The sequence below is a fragment of the Entamoeba histolytica genome, genomic scaffold (genome assembly GCF_000208925.1).
Source record: "Entamoeba histolytica HM-1:IMSS scf_1104750518765 genomic scaffold, whole genome shotgun sequence".
Taxonomy (NCBI): Eukaryota; Evosea; order Mastigamoebida; family Endamoebidae; genus Entamoeba; species Entamoeba histolytica.
In genome coordinates this window covers 1-14,688 of record NW_001914961.1, presented here as the reverse complement: position 1 = coordinate 14,688, position 14,688 = coordinate 1, and the positions used below count along the sequence as shown (strand labels likewise).

Here is a 14,688-nt window from a genome sequence, read left to right as displayed (position 1 = left end):
TCATTCTTTTAAAAACTTTGTTTATACAAGGAAATACTCATTATCATTATTTTGAACAAATAATAAAGTGTTATTATAATTCACATTTCAAGTAAATCTCATATAAAGTGTTTATGTTAATGATTCAATACCATCTATCTTTCAATTACTTCATTGGAGAGATGTTTTAATGTTATTTACTTATGACATTTAATAGACATTCTTTTATGTGAGTTTTATTATTAAATTATGTCTCGATTCAAATTTTGGTTATTAGTTTGTTTGCCATTGACAATAACTTTATTTTTAGTTGATTTTATTCGTTTTCAAGATGAAGAAGAGTGGAAAGTAGTTTATTAAATAAATTTCTTACTTTTGACTATCAATATTCAAATTTAATAAATTCCTCTTTTTAAGTGGTGCGACAGTGGTTGATTTAACAAATGATATTCAATCTAACTTCTCTACAATTTATTGTTCTTATTACAGAACAATTCTTTATAGATTCCATCATTATTATTCCATTGTTCACATTATGCAATAATAATCTAAAGACTTTGGTATTACATTGTCTTATATTGTTCTATTCAAATTAAGAATATTTTCAATGGTATATTATATTTGGTATTTGTATTAAAACATTCTTCGCATAAAATATAAAACACAATCAACAATCTTTATTTGAAATTTTTTTCATCACTATCTATGAATTTTACTGTTTTTTATGATTTGCATATTCTGTGTTATTGTATTAAATTAATTCTTATTATTTTATATTTTGTTAATTTAATGTATTATTAACATTATTTCATCTATTTTATTACTTCATATGAAACTGTTTTTATATACTTTTAAATTGTTGGATTTATGTTCAACCATCATAAATTCAATCATTCTGTTCTAATCCATATTCTATATGATATATAAATGAAAATAAATCAATTTATCTCTTATATTTGCAATTAATACAACAAGATATGTGTATTATAAAACAGTCATTTCTTCATAATATCATTTTCTTCATCTCATTTGAAGTATATTATTTTTGTCTCATTAAAAAGAACATAAAATTTATAAAAACTGTTAACAATTTATTAGTTTTACTCTTTTAAATAACGTTTAATTGTTTTTTGATAATTCTTCAATGGAATATCATCAAGAGCATCCAATGTAGGGTCACTATGTATCATTGAATGATATGGTTTTGTAAATTCTCTCTGTTTATTCACTCTTCGTTTATTCCTTCTTTCTTCATTAACTATTTTTGACTCATCTCTTTTATGAGACACCTCTTTTTCAATAAAGTTCTCTTCCTCTGTTTCATCACAGTCTGTTGTTGTATTAATAACATCAATTTCTGGTTCATAGATTGGTTTAAGAGTCTTGTTGAATGTTGAATATATTTTTAATACTTCTCCATACTTCACCCCTTTTTGCAACAACTCTAATTCCTTTTTGAGGTACGACACAATCATATTTTCGTTTATGATGATATTTTCAATTGATTTCATTCAAGTGATTTTTGAGTTCTTGTTGTTCTTCTTTAAGTCATTCACACTTCCTTAAAATAGACCATGTTGTTTCTTCGTAAGTCGTGTTAATATGATATTCCTTTTCTGTGTTTTAATATATATGGAATAGTTTCAAACTCATTCACCCTAATAAATGTATTGATGTTTTCATCTTAAACTAAATTAGATTCCTCTTTGTTGAGACTCTTCAATTTGCAACATCAATAAAAACAATCCTTCAATTATATCATCTCATTGTCACTACTACCATCCTTGTAAGTACTCCACGTTGAGTTCCACAAAAAAATTGAGGATTTTCCAAAGAAAAGAAAACACTAGCAAAATCTTTATCAATAACAAATGCCCCAGTAGATGCCAAGTGGATAAAATAAGATACATGAAGAGCTTGATCACTTAACGAATCTTCTATCCTAAGAGTTCCTTTCTTTCCAGTAAAAGGAAACTTAATTGGAGAACGTTTCATTGGATTTCTTAAAGAAAAAATAAAAGTAGTTGGATCAGAATTAGACCAAACTCCACGACTTGATGGAATAACTGAATGAAAAGAACCAAACACACAATTGTTGCAATAAAAAATAAGACATAAATCTTTTGATTGAACTATACTTTGAAATAAAATCCTACTATCAACTGCTCCAAGAGTATCATAAACAATCTCTGTTGCATGTTTTCCAACAAATGATTCTAATTGTTTTAATTCATAATCATTAATTCTTAACAATTCTGTCATAGGAGTATTAATCTCAATTTCTACTAAAGGTTCTGAAGCAATAATACTTCTATCTTGAATATCTAATGATTCTCTTATTGAATTAGAATTAGAATCTGTTGTTTCTCTAATCATTTTTGTCATATGATTAATTTTAATTTCTATAGATTTAATTCTTTTTTGAGTCTCATCTATTTCACTTCGTTTTAATTTATCTTTAATGTTTTCAATTTCACGAATAGCACGTTTTAATAATGCATCTGTTTTACATACATTGATTATATAGTCTACTCGTCCACTATCACAAATTAATCCATTTTGTATTAATTCATCTAATACATCAAGTTGTTTCTCTTTCATTACATCAACAACTAATTTAAATGCATCAAACTCAAGACAATTAAGACTTGTTGCAGTACTTTCAAGAGGTGCTTCTATAGACTGTTCTATAATCGGTGAAAGATCTATAATATCAAACCCAATATATCGGATTAATTTATCTCTGGCATCATCACTTAAATGATTATCTCTAACATATAAAGTTAATGCATATTTATTATTTAATCCTAATAATGACAATGTCTCATTTATTGTATCTTTTTTCATCTTTTCAAGTGTTGTTAATAAACAATTCATTGTTTTGATTATTGCTGTTTGAAATCTATTTTTCTTATCAACACATGTTTCTGCCTCTTGTAAACATCGAAAGAGCAATGCAGTCATTGTGGTTGAGTAACTTCAACTTTGTAGTTAGATTTTTGTTTTTTCAAAAATTTTCATTGTTGTTATTCTTTTTCTTTTGTGTTATTTTCTGTTTTTCTATTTCCCCATAATCTCAACATGACATTTCCGAGTCAATCAACAACCACTAACTCAGAAAATCACACAAAAGTAGTGTTAATTATTTCTCTTTTAAAAAATGAAAGTCTAACACATTACTTAAAACCCTACGATTAATGTAAAAATAGAATTGATAATTCAACACAGAAAGTTCTTTATTTGTTGAAGATAATCTTATTGTATAATCTAACTTCAAATGATTCTATATCAAACAATCATATTCATTTGTTATATTAAAAAACTAAGAAGTCGAATGACAAAAAAACGACAATTAGAAAAATTTAAGTAAAAGGGTTGGTGAGAATTTAAAAATCAAACAAGAAATGGGAAGTAATACTGGTGCACTTATTCTAGGGATTGTTGGAGGAATATTTTGTGTAGTTACCATTATTCCTGGACTTATTTTATTATGGAAATTATTTGTGAAACCAAAACTATTCAAAAGTTCACCTCAAAAATATAGAGGAAAAAACACATATGCTATTATTACTGGAGCTGCTGGAGGAATTGGAAAGGCATTTGCTGAGAAATTTGCTAAAGAAGGATTTAATTTAATTGTTATAGCAAGAAGAGAAGAAATATTAAAACAAATGAAACAAGAATTTGAAGAAAAATATCAAATTAATGTCAAAGTTATTGCTAATGATCTTATTTCCATTGATGAAAACAATCAATGGAACAAAATTGAAAATGAACTTAAAGGAATTGATATTGGTGTATTAGTAAATAATGTTGGAATGTGTCAATATTTACCAGGTAAATTTGGAGATGTTGATATAAAAGATATTAATAATATGGTTTCACTTAATATTAGAGTATTAACAATGTTAACTCATATAATAATCCCAATGATGCTTGAAAGAAAAGAACATGGATTAATAATTAATATGTCTTCAGCAACATCTTCTGTTCCATTTCCAATGTTTCAAGTTTATGCTGCATCAAAAGCATTTATTAAACAATTTAATGATTCATTATATGCTGAATATAAAGGAAAAATTGATTGTATTAGTTATTGTCCATGGTATATTAAAACTGAAATGACAAAAATAAGAGAAAGCTCTATTTATGTTTTAGAACCAGAAGAATTTGTTGAATATTGTTTCTTATTCTTTGGACAACAAAATCATATTGATCCATATTGGTTCCATTATTTGATGGATATTGGTGCATGGTTATATCCTACAGACACATTTGGTAATATGATTCTTTCTATGCAATCATTTGTGAGACAACGACTATTATTAAAGCTTCAACAAAAAACAAAGAATAAACCAGAATAATTCTATTCTTTCTAGTTATAAACATTGTTGAAGAGTCTAATTGAATAGCTTATAATTCGATTTAATCTATTTGACATTTGAATATCGTTATTAAATGAATAGTAAAAGTATTAAATTATTGATTACTAAAGAATCCACCACAGCAACTTCCAAGAATTTTATCAAAACATGGGAGTAAAGAAAATCCAAAGAAGAGGAAACAGAAAATTTCTCCGACAGTTCCCATAAGGACAAACCATGTTGCATCTCCTCGAAGAATAGGTGAAATAATTTCTACAATCAATAAACAAATAACAACAGTTAATAATGAAACAACTCTAAATGGATGGGTGATTTTTTTGAGCATACCCATTGGCCCATATAAGAAGAATGGTCTGTTTGTGAATAATGTTTATATCTCAATCTTTCTTTTAATTTAAAAATATCAGAAACAAACGATATTAAAAGACACAAAAACCCAATAAAATGGAATATCATAAATGCATAAACCCCTCCATTATCTCCTAATACTGAATATAACGCTGCAAATATAATTAAAATACCACTTCCTATTCCTGATGAAATAGCAAATCCAAGTAATCGTTGTTTTGTTGATAATTGTAATCCACATCGTTCAAATGGACTCTCATTAGCAAAAACTGCTCCTTCCTCAATATCTCCTCCACTAATAAATGCAAGTGCAGCTGCCATTATTCTTTAGTTTTTGATTCTTTTTTTTAAGTTCTTGATTTTTTTTCTTTCTTGTCTGAAAATTCTGAACTATATTTTTTCTTTCATTAAATCAATGAATAATCATACCTTGTTCTTTTGAACGAAAAGCATTGCAATTCCAAGAATAATTAAAGCCAATGATCCAACAATAATTATCTTTATTTTTCTTATTTCTTCTTCTTGTTTTTGTTCTTCTTCTCCAGTTTCATTTGTAGCAGTTTTAGCAATTTTTTCACATAATTGAAGTGTTTGGTTATATTCTTGTTGTTCTTTCTCTCTATTTTTCTCTTCTAATGATTCAGATACCTTTTCTTTTGGTTTTGAGTTTTTACTTTTCTTTGGTTCAGATGATATTCCCATTTGTACCTTTCTTTTCTCATATTCTTGATTAAATTTTACCCTCATTTCAACATACTTTTGAATTTCATCTTCAACTTCTTTTTGAATACCTAAAACAACATCCATCATCACAAACAATTGTTTGTCAATTGGTTTCAACACTTCAGTAATATCTTCATTCTGTGTTATTTTTCTTTGTATTTCTCGTAGTGAATTTTGGTAAATTTTGTTTGTACATTCTTGAGTTTGTTGAATGTCTTTTTGTTGTTTAATGGTTAAGTCACCTAAACATCCAAGCAAATGAACAACTTCAGTGATTGTGAGGCAAATTTCATGAATTTCATCAACAGAATGTTTCCCTTGATTAAATCCTTTTATAAGAGAAGTTGCTTTTTCTTTTTGGTGTAAAACCCTTAAAAATGGAGAGACTGTTGCAATAATGACTATTGAAGTACAATCTGCATTAAGATATAATAAAGCATCGATTATACTCGTAGGATTTTTTAGTAAACTTAATGAAACAATCGTTTCACTAATAGAATCTGTCTTTTCTTTTAGTTTTGATTTAATCATTTCATAAGAATCATATTCATTCATCAAGTCTTCTGTTTTATTGCTCATATCATTTGCCATTTGAACAAGTTTATTTTCATCTTCTTGGTTTATTATAGTAAAACCAGAATTAACACAATCCTTTATTATCTTTTGGACAATAGTGTTGATGTTTTCTGCAAGGGGAAAGAATGAATGTGATAGGTTTTGATAAGTCATTTTTTGTTCAATGGATTATTGAGATAATCTCTAACAATTAATATTATTTTTCTTATTTATCAAAGAGTTAATATGAAAATAAAATAAAAAATTCATTCAATTTACTTCAAGTAAAATACTATTCTTAAGACATTTCTTCAACGTATTTTGCAATAATTAATTCTTGATTTTTCTTGAGTAACATTAAACTTACAGGAATTCCTAAACCTACAGTTTCTTCAGATAAATGTTCAACAATAGGACCATTAATATGCATTGTTTTATTTTGTAATATAGTTACACAATTTGCAACACGAGCAACTCTTTCAAATCCAACATTTGAATAATCACTCTCATTATTTAGGCTAATAAAAATATATCCATTCATTCCACAAATAAATTTAATCCCATTTTTAAATAATGTAATATGTGATTTACATCTCTTTATTAATGATGGATGAACTTGTATTAATATCCCTTCATTTAATTTACCATATCGTTCATTTCTTGTATGTAATTGAATACAACTTTGTCCATTCATACTTTGAACTTCAGCACAAATTAATTCATTAACATCAAAAAACGTTTTAATATTCAAATTATCAATCTCTGTTCTTCTTCGTTGAATCCCATCTGGAAGATTAATTGATGAAATTTGTAATAATCCAGTATTCTTTCCATTAATGTCGACTTTCCAAAATCCAACTCCAACTGATACTATCCTTCCTACAACAACATCCCCCACATTCCCAGAATATCGAGCCCTTATTGGGTTTACACAAACAAGTTTATTAATTCGTTCTACTGTACCATGTACACAAGATATAAATTCACTTCCTTCAACTAGAATTCCATTTCCTGGAATACATCCTTCTTCATAAAAAATCTCATCTCCTGGAGTGACATGATTGTTATCATTTATGGGAACTATTTCCATTGCTAAGTTTTGTTCATTTTAGTTTTTTTCATATATTTTGATTTTTAGAATTTTAAAATTTCTTGAATAATGTTTTTATTCTTTTTGTTAAATATAATACTTCGTTGTAATTGAGTATTATTTTTGTTATGAACCATTTATTTCAATTATCATAACATATTTAGAGTTACTGAAATTTATGAACAAAAACTAAATAGATTTAAGAAATAAATATCTCACTTTATTAAAAATAAGTATTGTGATAATGAAAAGTGAATGTTTTAAGAATATTTTTAAATTATTATGTTTTATATTACTTTTTATTTGTTTTTATATGAATTATTATATTTAATTAACACTTTCAATAAAACAAAGAATTGAATTAATAATAATTAATTGATAAGAAACTCATAATTTAATGAGTTATTTCAAATTTAAAAAGAATGTTTTTTTATTAACAAGAAAATGTTCTTGACTCAATCATATTAAAAACATACAAAATTCAATTAGAATAAAAACAAACTATTTAATTTTAAACATGGTTTGTTACAACTAAAAGAATTATTAGAAAAAGATAAATAATGGTTTTGAATAAAATATTTGTGTTTATTTTGACAAAAATAAAAAATAAAAGAATAACTGAAAAAAATATAACATTTTTATCATTTTACACAAAAATGTCATTAAAAAGAGAAAAACAAGTGAGGATGTTAAGTGATTTGGATACAATTAAAACATGTGATTTTCTTGCAAATGAACTGTTTAAATATTTACAAAAAAATTGTTATTTATCATTTTTTGATGACAATATGGATGTTAAAAGACAAATTGATGAAATCACTGAACGAAATGATGGATCTGTTGTAAGTGAATATAAAGAATTATTTACTAATCTTATTGAAGCGTATGGAGAAGGAACTCCAACAGCAGCAGTTGCACAAATGTGTCTTGATTCAGTGAAAGAATTTGAAATTCAATATATTATGCCTGATGATAATAGTAAAGAAAGAAGAAGAGAAGGAAGAGGTCTTCTTGATGGAGAAACGACATTAAAAAAGAAGAAGATTGAAAATCTCATTGGGAAATTTGCAAAACGTATTATTATGGAAGATAAATACAAAACTCTTGATGACCTTAAAAGTGAAAAAACATTTTTGATTAATAGAAAAGATGAGATAGAAAAAGAGATTGCAAAATTAACAGAAGAACTTAAAGATTCAATTGAACTTATCTCACCTGAACCAATAGATAAAATTGAACGAAAAGATTTTAAAGACCCATTCTTTTTTAAAAAGAATAAAATAAAAAAGAGTAAAAAGGTTGATGACAGTTCATCTTTTCAACCACCACCTATAAATTCAGCATTATTGGATACTGTTGATGAATCAATTCCAGAAAGAAGTAATGACGAACTTCGAAACGTTGTTCAAAAAATGATGAATATGAATGGAAGTCAACTTTTAGAACTTAAAAACATTATTGACGCAAATGCTGACGAAACTGTTAAATTTGATCTTAATAATCTTTCTGATGATACATTTAAATTAATGAAAAACACTATTATGAAATCTCACTAACTTAAATAATTGTTATTTATTTCCTATTAAATTTAATAAAGAAGTATTAATTTTTTTTTGTTAAGTAAAATCTTTTGAAATTTTACAATTATAGTTGTAACAAATGAGGCATGAGTTTTCAAATAATAAAATGAGAAATATTACTTACACTTAAAGGTCAATCTCATAAAATTTTATGTTACCATAATCATTCTATTTTTTTGGTTTTTTATTACTTTTGTATAACAAAACTTCCTATTTGTTTATCTTTTTATTTTTAAAGAAATAATAAAAATATACCAACAGTTCTATAAATGGAATTTTTGCTTCAGTTTTTGAGGTAATTTTCATAACTCTTTTTCAATTCAGTCTGTTTCAAAAGATGAGTTTATGTCTTTTAGATTAAAACCATCTTTTGATTGAATTATAAAATTATAAAGAAATTGATAAAAATAAAACAAATGGTTTGAAAGAAAGTAGATAGAATACTCCTAACAATATAAAAAACACAGTCATATTTAAATTAGAACAACAATCTTTTTAATAATCAGTCTATGTCAACTGTATATCGTGAAATGAGAAATTACCAAGTATACCAACAAGCTCTTTTTCTTGGAATTTTAAACCAATCTAGTTCTATGATTATTCAAAAACCAATTAAAAAAGCTATTGTTACTCAACAACTTGTAACAGTAAATTCATTAAAATTCTCAGGAGATGATCAAATTGCAATTAGTGACTTAATTGAACGAAGATGTAAAGAAATGATGAAATTAGATCTTTCTAATGGATTAAGAGAAAAGACTGCTATTAGAAGATATGAAACAAATAAAGTTACAGAAGTTCTTCATCTTTTAAGTGATATTCTAAATGAGTTTGGATTTACATTTAGAACAAGTAAAACAACTGGAAAAAATAAATCTGCAATAGCAGAGACTGTTAATGTTATGTATTTTAAAGGACGTAAGGCTTATTCTAGACAACAAATAACTCAAATTGGAATGAAGATTAATCAATATTTATATGAAAAATGTGCTGAAGGTGATGGGAATACTATCATTGAAAGAAATGACCCAATGATACATTCTCTATTACAAGGAAATCAGTCTATCGTAGTTTTTTCTTCTTAATGTTTATACACACATTTTTATTACTAATTTATTTGGTTTATGACAGGTATCATTCTTTGTAACTCTTTTTTAACCAACTCTTTGTTGTTGTAGTTAAAAAAAAATAAATGTTTCTCACACACTTTGGTATTTTGTTGTTTTTCAAATTCCAACAAAAAATAAAAAGAATGTCTATAAATATGTTTTGGAGGTTGTTTTGTTTCATAAAAACAACTCCTAAAAACAACAAAAATTTATTACTTTTTTGTTAATTTATGCTATTTTTAATCTTTTATTCTATATCAAAAAAATTTATATTATTTTTGATATATATAACATAATATGATTCTTTTGTTGATTAATGAAAATATCAGAGCATATCTTCTTTCATTATTTTTTTTTGTAAAATTATAAAAAATAGTAAATAAAACCATTGAAATAGTTAAACATGACACGTCATTGGTATGTGGATAATATAAGAGAAACTTATTTAAAGTTGAAGAACTTAAAAAATATATTAAGAGGAAATGTTAGTTTTTGTCACTCTCTTATTGTTGTTATTAGGAGTGTCTGCACAAGAGAAAAAAAATTTTGATGTAGAAGTTTCACGATTGATGCATCTTATTATTCATTCATTATATACTAATAAGGAAATTTTCCTTAGAGAATTAATTTCAAATGCATCTGATGCTATTGATAAATTAAGATTTCTTTGTATTACCGATAAGAGTCTAAACATTGATCCAAGTTCTTTTAAAATTAGAATTGGTATTGATGCTGCTAAAGGATCTATTTATATTATCGACAATGGAATTGGAATGACAAAAGAAGAATTAGGTAAGAATCTTGGTACTATTGCAAAATCTGGTACAGCAGAATTTATAAAGAAATTAGAATCAACAGAAGATCATAAAAATTTGATTGGACAATTTGGTGTTGGATTTTATTCTTCATTCCTTGTAGCAGAAAATGTTACAGTTATTTCACGTAAAGCTGGATTAGAAGAAAGTTATGCTTGGGAAAGTAATGGTGAAGGTTTTGTTGTTAGAGAATTAAAAGAAGATGAAGTTCCAATGGAAGAACAAGGAACTAAAATTATTTTAGAATTAAAAGACAAATATTTCTTGGATATTAATGTGTTAAAAGATCTTGTTAAGAAATACAGTGAGTTTATTCAATTCCCAATTGAAATGGAAATTACTAAAAAAGAAGAAGAAGAAGTTGAAGATACTGAAGCTATGAAACAAGAAGCCCAAGAAAAAGCAAAGAAAAGAATTGAAGAAGGAGAAACAAGTAAAACAGAAGAAGAACTTATTGAAGAAGAATTAAAGAATGTTGAAGTTAAACATAAATTTATAACAAAAAATATTACTTCATGGGAAGCTATTAATGTTAATAAACCTATTTGGATGAGAAGTGATGTTACTGATGAAGAGTATAATCAATTTTATAAAGCATTAACTAAAGATACTAAAGACCCATTAGCAAAAATACATTTTAATACAGAAGGTGATTCAGTCTTTAGAGCATTATTATATATCCCAGCTGAAGGACCTAATCCATTTGCTCCTAAAGATCCAGAAAAATTAAAACAAATGCTTAGATTATATGTTAGAAGAGTTTTTGTTTCAGGAGATTTTTACACTACATTACCAGATTATTTGACTTTCATTAGAGGTGTTATTGATTCAGATGATCTTCCATTAAATGTTGGAAGAGAATTAATTCAAGAAAATAGACATATTGACAGAATTAAGAGAAAGGTAGTTAGAAAAGTTCTTCAACTTATTCAAGACCTTAGTGAAAATAATTCAACTGTCTTTGAGGCATTTATGAAAGAATATTCAGTTCAAATGAAGATTGGTGCTATTACTGATGTACCAAATAGAGGAAGAATTGCTAAATTGTTAAGGTATCATTCTTCAATTTCTGGAAATGAAACTATGTCATTCCAAGATTACATTGGAAGATTAAAAGAGAATCAAACAGAAATTTATTATGTTTGTGCTGATTCATTAGAAGAAGCTAAGAATTCTCCTGTTGCACAATCAGCAGTTAATGCAGGATATGAAGTTATTTATATGACAGACCCAGTTGATGAAGCAGCAAGTAGAAGTATTAATACTTTTGAAGGAAAGACACTTGTTGATCTTGGTAAAGACGGTTTTGGAGTAGAGAATGATGATAAAGAATATGATGAGTTAAAAGAATTTATTCAAGAAAATATAAAAGAAATAAGTAAGGTTGAAGTCTCAAATAAACTTGGAAATGTTGCTGGTGTAGTTATTTCAGGTAAAGATGGATTAACTGCTAATATGGAAAAACTTATTAAGGCACATGCAACTGCTAATAAGAAAGACTTTAATTTAGAGAATATTAAAAGAGTCTTAATCATTAATGGAGAACACGACATTATTATAAAAATTAATATGTTAATTAAAGAAGATAAGAAAGAACAAGCAATCGAATTTGTTAAAGGAATGTATAATACAGCATTGATTCAATCTGGATATACTGTCACTGACTCTAACGAATATGCTCAATGGGTTCAAAGAATGATTGAAAAGGAACTTTCTGAAATTGAAGAAGTAGAAAAGAAAGAAGAAAAGGAAGAAAAGACTGTTGGAGTTGATGATATTGTTAATCAAAAGAATGAACTCTAAATTGAATTGAATTACTTTCAAAAAAAAACAACTTGTTTTTATTATTTTTTTAAACATAACAAATTCTTTTTTAAAAGAAACTAATAAATTACAATTAATGAACCAATCAATTCATGGAATATTTCGATATAACTATTCTAAAACATATTGTTCTATTATGATTCAAAATCAAATTGTTAATATCATTATTCCTAAATTATATTGTAATGGAGCATTAGATGGTGATGAAGTTAGTATTAGTATTTTAAGTCCAAATTACTGGGAGGTGATTGACCTTATCACTGGAAATATCATTCAAAGTACAAAACCAAATGACAATTTTAAAATGTTTCTTCCTCAAATTCAAATAACAAACATTATTCAATTAATTCAATTAATTCAACAAGTTAATGGCAGGACAATAGTTGCTGTAGGAAAAGTTGATTCAATTCATAATACTCAAGATATAGAATGTACAGGATATATAGAACATAGAATGTTTTTTTGTGATGATAAACGAATACCTGTATGTAAAATAAACAATTCAGATACTAATTTTCATCGAGTTAAAGGTAGGTTCAAACGAAGAGAACAAATTTTTGAGGTGGAATCTATTATTCAATACAAACAAACAAAAGAAAAAAGTAAAGCAAATGAAATGGATGATTCAGAAACAATTATAATTATGTGTGATGATATAACTCAACAAAACACACAATTATGTACTCCAGACTCAAATATAATATATTGTGTTGAACCAGAAAATGATGGAATTCATTTTGATCTTAGAAATAGAAGAGTATTTACTATAGATAATAAAGAAACAAAAATGAGAGATGATGCTCTTCATATTTGTTTTGTTGCACAAAATGAAATAGAAATTGGTATTCATTGTATAGATTTTACTGATGAAATAACCGCTCAACAAATATCAGACATAATTAATGGCAAACGAGAAGGTAATTCTGGAAATTTATTTGATAAAAAAAAGAGTGAGTCATTATCTTTAAATAAAGGTAAAATATGTTCTGCATTTTCTGTTCTTTTTAATATTGATTTAACAAGACAATGTATTCAAAAAGTAAGAATAGGCAAAACAATTATTCGGATCAATACTAATTTAACATTTGACCAATTTGATAATGTTTGCAAAGGTACAGACTCTTCCTTTGATAGCTGTTTCTATCCTAAAGAACAAATCATTAAGGATTGTCTTAATTTGAAAATGGTCACACAAAAAATACTCCTTCCATCATTAAAAGGATATACAAAACAAGGAGACAGTGGTGGAGATGATATCATTCGTATTCTTGGTGAGTTTGTTGGAAGGGTAGTTGGTGAAATTCTTTATAGGAACTATGGAGATTTGGCAATTGTACTTAAATTCAGAAATATCCATTTTGCTTCTTTCAGGTCTCCGCTTAGAAAAGTTCATGATATGTGTGTTATTAAACAGTTAGAATCTGTTTCTTGCCATTACAATGATGAAGAAATGGCACTGTATGTTTGTTATGGAAAAGAAGGTTTAGAGAAACTCATTAAACAAAGTCATTAATTAAAAAGGATATTTTTAAAGTCAAAGATAAAAACATACAGAAAGAAATGAATAGAAAGAAGTAGATAAATATTAAAAGATAAAAAAAAGAAGAAGAAAACAACAAACACAAGATACAACAAAGAAAATTTAATGAAAAGAAAAAAAAAAGAAAGAAGAAGTAAAATAAAAGTCATTTTTTAATAAATTTTAAGAGAAATTGTTCAATAGTTTTAGAATCACATTGACGACGAAAACCATCTTTAGGACGAACAAAAGAAGAAGAAAAGTATTTGATAAGATCTTCTGGATGAAGAGAAGAATTTTGACGAAGAATTTCTTTAATAAAAGATAGTAAATAAATAAAAAGGTTATAATGAGAATTTGGAATAGAAGCATTATTTCTAATAAAGAATTTATCTATTTCAACATCAGGTTTATCAGCGGATAAAATAACATGTTCATATAAAGAAGAAGGAATAATAGAGTCATTAAGATTTACTAAAAAGATTAATAAGAATTCTAAAACACGATGATAATTTAAAGAAGGATTAAAAGAAGAATGAGTATCAAGAGAATGTAATATTTCATAATAAATAGGAACATAATCAATTGAAGGATGTGATAAAGAAATAAAAGTAGGGTCATGCATAAAAGGAAGTACATAATCACAAAGTCTCCAAATTTCTTTAGGAATAACTAAAGGAGTATAAGCTTGAGGTTGAGATAAAATATAACCATTAGGATGTAAATTTAAGTCATCAATAGATTTACCCAATGAAGTTTGT

At 26.1% G+C, this 14,688-nt stretch overlaps 11 protein-coding genes across 11 annotated transcripts; 5 read left to right on the top strand and 6 right to left on the bottom strand.

Moving 5' to 3' along the window:
* Window positions 1-1,079: 1,079 nt before the first annotated feature.
* EHI_163560 (uncharacterized protein) lies at window positions 1,080-1,490 on the bottom strand (the record flags this gene model as incomplete). Its single annotated transcript, XM_648623.2, has 1 exon — window positions 1,080-1,490. The coding sequence occupies one exon, from the start codon at window positions 1,488-1,490 to the stop codon at window positions 1,080-1,082; it is 411 nt and encodes a 136-aa protein (XP_653715.2).
* Window positions 1,491-1,737: 247 nt separating this feature from the next.
* Window positions 1,738-2,943, bottom strand: EHI_163550 (uncharacterized protein; the record flags this gene model as incomplete). Its single annotated transcript, XM_648622.1, has 1 exon — window positions 1,738-2,943. The coding sequence occupies one exon, from the start codon at window positions 2,941-2,943 to the stop codon at window positions 1,738-1,740; it is 1,206 nt and encodes a 401-aa protein (XP_653714.1).
* Window positions 2,944-3,383: 440 nt separating this feature from the next.
* EHI_163540 (b-keto acyl reductase, putative) lies at window positions 3,384-4,372 on the top strand (the record flags this gene model as incomplete). The annotated part of the gene is made up of 1 exon (XM_644878.2): window positions 3,384-4,372. The coding sequence occupies one exon, from the start codon at window positions 3,384-3,386 to the stop codon at window positions 4,341-4,343; it is 960 nt and encodes a 319-aa protein (XP_649970.1). The 3' UTR covers window positions 4,344-4,372.
* Window positions 4,373-4,458: 86 nt separating this feature from the next.
* On the bottom strand, window positions 4,459-5,033 carry EHI_163530 (uncharacterized protein; the record flags this gene model as incomplete). The annotated part of the gene is made up of 2 exons (XM_644877.1): window positions 4,459-4,717; window positions 4,780-5,033. 2 exons carry the CDS (start codon window positions 5,031-5,033, stop codon window positions 4,459-4,461), a joined length of 513 nt encoding a protein of 170 aa, XP_649969.1.
* A 102-nt stretch (window positions 5,034-5,135) lies between these two features.
* On the bottom strand, window positions 5,136-6,026 carry EHI_163520 (uncharacterized protein; the record flags this gene model as incomplete). The annotated part of the gene is made up of 1 exon (XM_648619.2): window positions 5,136-6,026. The coding sequence occupies one exon, from the start codon at window positions 6,024-6,026 to the stop codon at window positions 5,136-5,138; it is 891 nt and encodes a 296-aa protein (XP_653711.2).
* A 262-nt stretch (window positions 6,027-6,288) lies between these two features.
* EHI_163510 (exosome complex exonuclease RRP4, putative) lies at window positions 6,289-7,080 on the bottom strand (the record flags this gene model as incomplete). Its single annotated transcript, XM_644875.2, has 1 exon — window positions 6,289-7,080. One exon carries the CDS (start codon window positions 7,078-7,080, stop codon window positions 6,289-6,291), a length of 792 nt encoding a protein of 263 aa, XP_649967.1.
* A 656-nt stretch (window positions 7,081-7,736) lies between these two features.
* Window positions 7,737-8,636, top strand: EHI_163500 (uncharacterized protein; the record flags this gene model as incomplete). Its single annotated transcript, XM_648617.1, has 1 exon — window positions 7,737-8,636. The coding sequence occupies one exon, from the start codon at window positions 7,737-7,739 to the stop codon at window positions 8,634-8,636; it is 900 nt and encodes a 299-aa protein (XP_653709.1).
* Window positions 8,637-9,169: 533 nt separating this feature from the next.
* Window positions 9,170-9,745, top strand: EHI_163490 (uncharacterized protein; the record flags this gene model as incomplete). Its single annotated transcript, XM_644873.1, has 1 exon — window positions 9,170-9,745. One exon carries the CDS (start codon window positions 9,170-9,172, stop codon window positions 9,743-9,745), a length of 576 nt encoding a protein of 191 aa, XP_649965.1.
* A 506-nt stretch (window positions 9,746-10,251) lies between these two features.
* EHI_163480 (90 kDa heat shock protein, putative) lies at window positions 10,252-12,406 on the top strand (the record flags this gene model as incomplete). Its single annotated transcript, XM_644872.2, has 1 exon — window positions 10,252-12,406. The coding sequence occupies one exon, from the start codon at window positions 10,252-10,254 to the stop codon at window positions 12,385-12,387; it is 2,136 nt and encodes a 711-aa protein (XP_649964.1). The 3' UTR covers window positions 12,388-12,406.
* Window positions 12,407-12,484: 78 nt separating this feature from the next.
* EHI_163470 (uncharacterized protein) lies at window positions 12,485-13,921 on the top strand (the record flags this gene model as incomplete). The annotated part of the gene is made up of 1 exon (XM_644871.1): window positions 12,485-13,921. The coding sequence occupies one exon, from the start codon at window positions 12,485-12,487 to the stop codon at window positions 13,919-13,921; it is 1,437 nt and encodes a 478-aa protein (XP_649963.1).
* Window positions 13,922-14,093: 172 nt separating this feature from the next.
* Window positions 14,094-14,552, bottom strand: EHI_163460 (uncharacterized protein; the record flags this gene model as incomplete). Its single annotated transcript, XM_001913749.1, has 1 exon — window positions 14,094-14,552. The coding sequence occupies one exon, from the start codon at window positions 14,550-14,552 to the stop codon at window positions 14,094-14,096; it is 459 nt and encodes a 152-aa protein (XP_001913784.1).
* Window positions 14,553-14,688: the final 136 nt, after the last annotated feature.